Below are 5,000 nucleotides of genomic sequence, written 5' to 3' on the forward strand. Positions count from 1 at the left end.
ACACACACACACACACACACACACACACACACACACACACACACACACACACACACAGGTCATCTCTGGACCGCTGATGAAGGTCGTTTGATCAGGTAACATTACACAGGTGAAGTTTACCTTTAGGGGAGGGTCCGGTCAGGATGAGGTCATCGTAGCCTTTCTCCACCACTTTCACTTTAAAGAGCGGCTTGCAGTCCTGCTCCTCGATGTAACACATGTACTTACAGCGTCTGCAGGGAGACCACCACAGAGTGACCAATCAACATCTAGCAAACTAATTAATCAATTAATAAACCAATCAGGATGAGGCGATGGTCAAAAAGCAGGCGAGTCACCTCTACCGGTCAGATTGGTGTTTCTGTGTGAACATGATGCATCATGGGAGTTGGAGTAAGTAATTTGCTGGGGAGGTTTACCTGTTGCTCTGGCGCATGCTCCAGTAGAAGCGGTTGGCGTGGTAACCAACAGGGAAGATGGCAGTCTTGTTGTGGAAGGTGGTCATCTGATGTGGGAGGAGCCTGCCGATGACGCGGAATAGCAGGCTGCCCACCCGGAAAGTGTGCTGCCGCTCGCCTCTCTGCACCACGGCGGCGATCTGACGTGCCTCATCCCGCTGCACGAACACTCGGCGAAAACACGGCAAAGCACCGCAGCTCAGAGTCGTACGGGTCAGAGGCCGCCATCACCCACCGGGTCAGGGGTTTGACCAGGCGTGGAAGACGGAGAACAGCTGGAGGAACGGTCCCCTCCCAGAGGAACCATCCGGGGCTTATGGAGGTGACACAGCATCGTCTTATCCTGCAGAGACAGAAGAGTGTGTGAGTGTGTGTGCATGTTAATGTGTGTGTGTTAGCATGCGTGTGTGTGTGTGTTACCTTGAAGAACATGCAGTGCGCCTGCAGTGCACAGGTGAAGTGGTAGGTGTTGGTGCAGCGGAGGCGGTTACAGCCGCTCGTTGCTCCGGTGCGTTGGCAGTGAGCGCAGCGCAGAGTCAGACCTCGTCTCAGAGCGAGCTCCACGTTGATCAGGGGCGCCAGCCTGAGTCTCGTAGACCTCGCTGGACCACAGAGCGCAGTTCAGGTGCACCTGACACACACACACACACATTCTTGTGTTAGGACTTATCGTGTGTATTAACTCGTCCTGAGTGGAGTCGTAGGGTGCCGTCACACTCACCCACAGGTCCAGGTCCAGGTTGAGGAGGCGGGCGGGGGCCGTCCGTCTGTCCATCTCCCTGCTGGCTACAGAAACAACACCTCCGCTGGTCTTTGGGTAAAGGATCAGGACGCAGACACGCCCCCAGCTTTGTTAAAAGCAAATCAACTTCCTCCTCTGTTGGCATGGAAACAGCCTCATTCGGGATGCATGGACCCCTGAGAACATAAGGCACCTTAAATGATGCTAACATGCTAACCTGCTGAGAAATGCTAACATGCTGAGAGAGGCTAACATGCTAGTGTTGCTGACATGTTAACCTGCAAAATGATGCTAACCTGCAGAGTGTGATGCTAACATGCTAACCTGCAGAGTGTGATGCTAACATGCTAACCTGCAGAGTGTGATGCTAACATGCTAACCTGCAGAGTGTGATGCTAACATGCTAACCTGCAGAGTGTGATGCTAACATGCTAACCTGCAGAGTGTGATGCTAACATGCTAACCTGCTGAGTGTGATACTAAAGCTCCAGCGTCTCCAGCGGCAGCTCTTCATCCTCTTCAGGTGTCGAGACGACAGTGAGTCCTCTCCACCTGTGACCGCTCGGGGGCGTGGCTTTAACTTCACCTTCACCTGTGAACCAATCAGAGGGTTGGTCTGTCAGGCAACCAATCAAGTATGCAGTGATTACTGCAATGATCTTTTATTGATGAACACTCGTACCTTGAGGCTGTCCATGCGCGGCCTGGTCTCCATGGTGACGGCAGAGGCCGGGGGGAAGGAGATGGGGGGGAGGAGGAGGGGGGGAGGTGAAGAGGGGGGTCTGGAGGAGGGAGTGGACAGTGATGGAGGACATGTTGCTGGTGTACTGATGCTGAGCTCTGCTGGAAGGGGGCCGCTCAGATCCAGGCAGCATGACGTTAGCCGCAACCTGAGGACAGACACACCCTGTGATGTCATCACCCTGAACGCCATGACATCATCTGTCAGGTTAACAACATAACATGACGGTGTGTAACCTGACCTGGAGCCTAACCTTGTTTCCAGGTACTCTGTTCTGGACATCAGGTTTGTAGAGGGCGGAGCAGTTTGGACTGCAGAACACCACACTGGATCCTGGTCCTGACTGACCCTCCTGTAACACACACTGTCACTTCCTGTCCGTCACCTTTGTTTCCGTGTTTGTAACAAGTAATTCTTACTGTTTGAGCTCCTTGACAATGCGGACTCCATTTCCCAGAAGCACCTTGCAGTGGCTGCAGCACTGAAGCCTGGAAGCAGCAGCGGCAGAGCCGCCATGTTGGATGTAGTTCATTCTGACACCTACAAACAACAGAGAATAAACAGAGCTTAGCATCACGTGGAGGTCCTCAAATACTTCAGGTTAGACCAAGGAGCTAGGAGAGAGGAGCTAGGAGAGAGGAGCTAGGAGAGAGGAGCTAGGAGAGAGGAGCTAGGAGAGAGGAATGAGGAGCTAGGAGAGAGGAGCTAGGAGAGAGGAGCTAGGAGAGAGGAATGAGGAGCTAGGAGAGAGGAATGAGGAGTTAGGAGAGAGGAATGAGGAGCTAGGAGAGAGGAGCTAGGAGAGAGGAATGAGGAGCTAGGAGAGAGGGAATGAGGAGCTAGGAGAGAGGAGCTAGGAGAGAGGAGCTAGGAGAGAGAATGAGGAGCTAGGAGAGAGGAGCTAGGAGAGAGGAGCTAGGAGAGAGGAGCTAGGAGAGAGGAATGAGGAGCTAGGAGAGAGGAGCTAGGAGAGAGGAATGAGGAGCTAGGAGAGAGGACATTTAAGAGAACTGAGGTGAAGTCAGTGTTACCTGTTACAGGTGGAGGCCTCTGCTGTCTGACACCTGCTGCACCCTACACACACACACACACACACACACACACACACACACACACACACACACACACACACACAGACAGACAGAAAAGTTCAGTGTGTAGCATGTGATGAAATACAAACGGTCCAATCACAGCTTGGGGGCGTGTCCCTCAGCTGACGGACGTTTCATTTTAAGCAGCTCTGTGTGTGTGTGTGTGTGTGTGTGTGTGTGTGTGTTCTACCTGCATCGCAGGCACTCGGACTCCAGCCAGCAGAGCCAGAGAGCTGCGTTCAGGGCCGGGGGGTCGACTCAGATGGTAGTCCACGGGGACCGGGACCCTCAGCAGCTCCGCCACTGCCGCCATCACACCTGCCACACTCTGTAAGACACAGTGATGTCACAGAGAGGGAGGGGCTATTGAAGACTCCTCGTGCACAGAGAGGTAGAGAGAGACTCACCTGAGCAGCGAAAGGGTTAAGGGTTATCGCTATGGTAACCAGGTCTGTGTTGGAGCAGGAAGGAGGACCCTGATGGTTCGGTTCCACCTTCACTTCCTGTTTCACTGCAGAGCCTGGACACACAGAAATGTTACAGACAAAACCAGCCTGATACTAACATGCTACTGGAACGCCAACAATGACTGACCTTTTCCCCAGGCGCAGGGGATGATGGGTAATGTAGGCGAGGGGCATGGCGAGGGCGGCTCCAGTTTGATGAAGGAGAGGTCGGGGTACCTGCTGATCTCCATGTCTGCCACGCTCTCTGGAGACGACGACGGAACGAAGCCGTCCGGGCTGTCGCGCTCTGACGAGTCCTGGACCCTGAGGAAGAAAACCCACGAAGAGGGGAGGAGTCAGAACAACAGGAGAAGGGAGGAGGAGTCAGAGCAACAGGAGAAGGGAGGAGGAGTCAGAGCAACAGGAGAAGGGAGGAGGAGTCAGAGCAACAGGAGAAGGGAGGAGGAGTCAGAGCAACAGGAGAAGGGAGGAGGAGTCAGAACAACAGGAGAAGGGAGGAGGAGTCAGAACAACAGGAGAAGGGAGGAGGAGTCAGAACAACAGGAGAAGGGAGGAGGAGTCAGAGCAACAGGAGAAGGGAGGAGGAGTCAGAGCAACAGGAGAAGGGAGGAGGAGTCAGAGCAACGGGAGAAGGGAGGAGGAGTCAGAGCAACGGGAGAAGGGAGGAGGAGTCAGAGCAACGGGAGAAGGGAGGAGGAGTCAGAGCAACGGGAGAAGGGAGGAGGAGTCAGAGCAACGGGAGAAGGGAGGAGGAGTCAGAGCAACGGGAGAAGGGAGGAGGAGTCAGAGCAACGGGAGAAGGGAGGAGGAGTCAGAGCAACGGGAGAAGAGAGGAGGAGTCAGAGCAACAGGAGAAGGGAGGAGGAGTCAGAGCAACAGGAGAAGGGAGGAGGAGTCAGAGCAACAGGAGAAGGGAGGAGTCAGAGCAACAGGAGAAGGGAGGAGGAGTCAGAGCAACAGGAGAAGGGAGGAGGAGTCAGAGCAACAGGAGAAGGGAGGAGGAGTCAGAGCAACAGGAGAAGGGAGGAGCAGTCAGAGCAACAGGAGAAGGGAGGATGAGTCAGAGCAACAGGAGAAGGGAGGAGGAGTCAGAGCAACAGGAGAAGGGAGGAGGAGTCAGAGCTTTAATTGATTTGGATCATTTTCTTGCGTACCTTAACTCTTCCTGGTTGTTGTGGGGTGGGGTCGGCAAGGAGGCGGGGACATCCACAGTTTTGGAGGTGTGGTTAAGACCTATAAGCCCCTCCCCCTTCTGCTTCACACCTTTCACTGGAAGAAGAAAAACAGGGTTCATTAATGGTGTAGAAATAATAAAGTATGTGTACAACAACCCCTCAGAACGTGAACGCACAGATCTTATAAGAAACAAAGTGATGTCACTGTGATGTCACTGTGATGTCACTATGACATCAATAACACAACAACAGTTGTTCTCACCTTCCTGCTCCGTGATGTCTTTCCGGGAAAGTTCCTCCGTCGTCGCAAAGCCGTTCACCAGTT

At 53.7% G+C, this 5,000-nt stretch overlaps 1 protein-coding gene across 1 annotated transcript in view; it reads right to left on the reverse strand.

Moving 5' to 3' along the window:
• Window positions 1–91: 91 nt before the first annotated feature.
• LOC306819296 (histone-lysine N-methyltransferase 2C-like) overlaps window positions 92–5,000 on the reverse strand; it is a gene marked incomplete at both ends in the record, with an annotated part of 24,484 nt that continues 19,575 nt past the window's right edge. Inside the window, 19 exon segments of the mRNA XM_079373069.1 lie at window positions 92–233; window positions 420–637; window positions 639–695; window positions 697–801; window positions 879–1,031; window positions 1,033–1,089; window positions 1,180–1,215; window positions 1,217–1,376; window positions 1,665–1,792; window positions 1,883–1,978; window positions 1,980–2,090; window positions 2,196–2,294; window positions 2,361–2,482; window positions 2,974–3,016; window positions 3,224–3,361; window positions 3,441–3,553; window positions 3,628–3,803; window positions 4,655–4,769; window positions 4,938–5,000. The exon segment at window positions 4,938–5,000 is cut by the window's right edge and continues 43 nt beyond it. Of these exon segments, the coding sequence (XP_079229195.1) occupies window positions 92–233; window positions 420–637; window positions 639–695; window positions 697–801; window positions 879–1,031; window positions 1,033–1,089; window positions 1,180–1,215; window positions 1,217–1,376; window positions 1,665–1,792; window positions 1,883–1,978; window positions 1,980–2,090; window positions 2,196–2,294; window positions 2,361–2,482; window positions 2,974–3,016; window positions 3,224–3,361; window positions 3,441–3,553; window positions 3,628–3,803; window positions 4,655–4,769; window positions 4,938–5,000 (2,132 nt within the window).

Source organism: Symphodus melops (genome assembly GCF_947650265.1).
Source record: "Symphodus melops genome assembly, contig: scaffold_351, whole genome shotgun sequence".
Taxonomy (NCBI): Eukaryota; Metazoa; Chordata; class Actinopteri; order Labriformes; family Labridae; genus Symphodus; species Symphodus melops.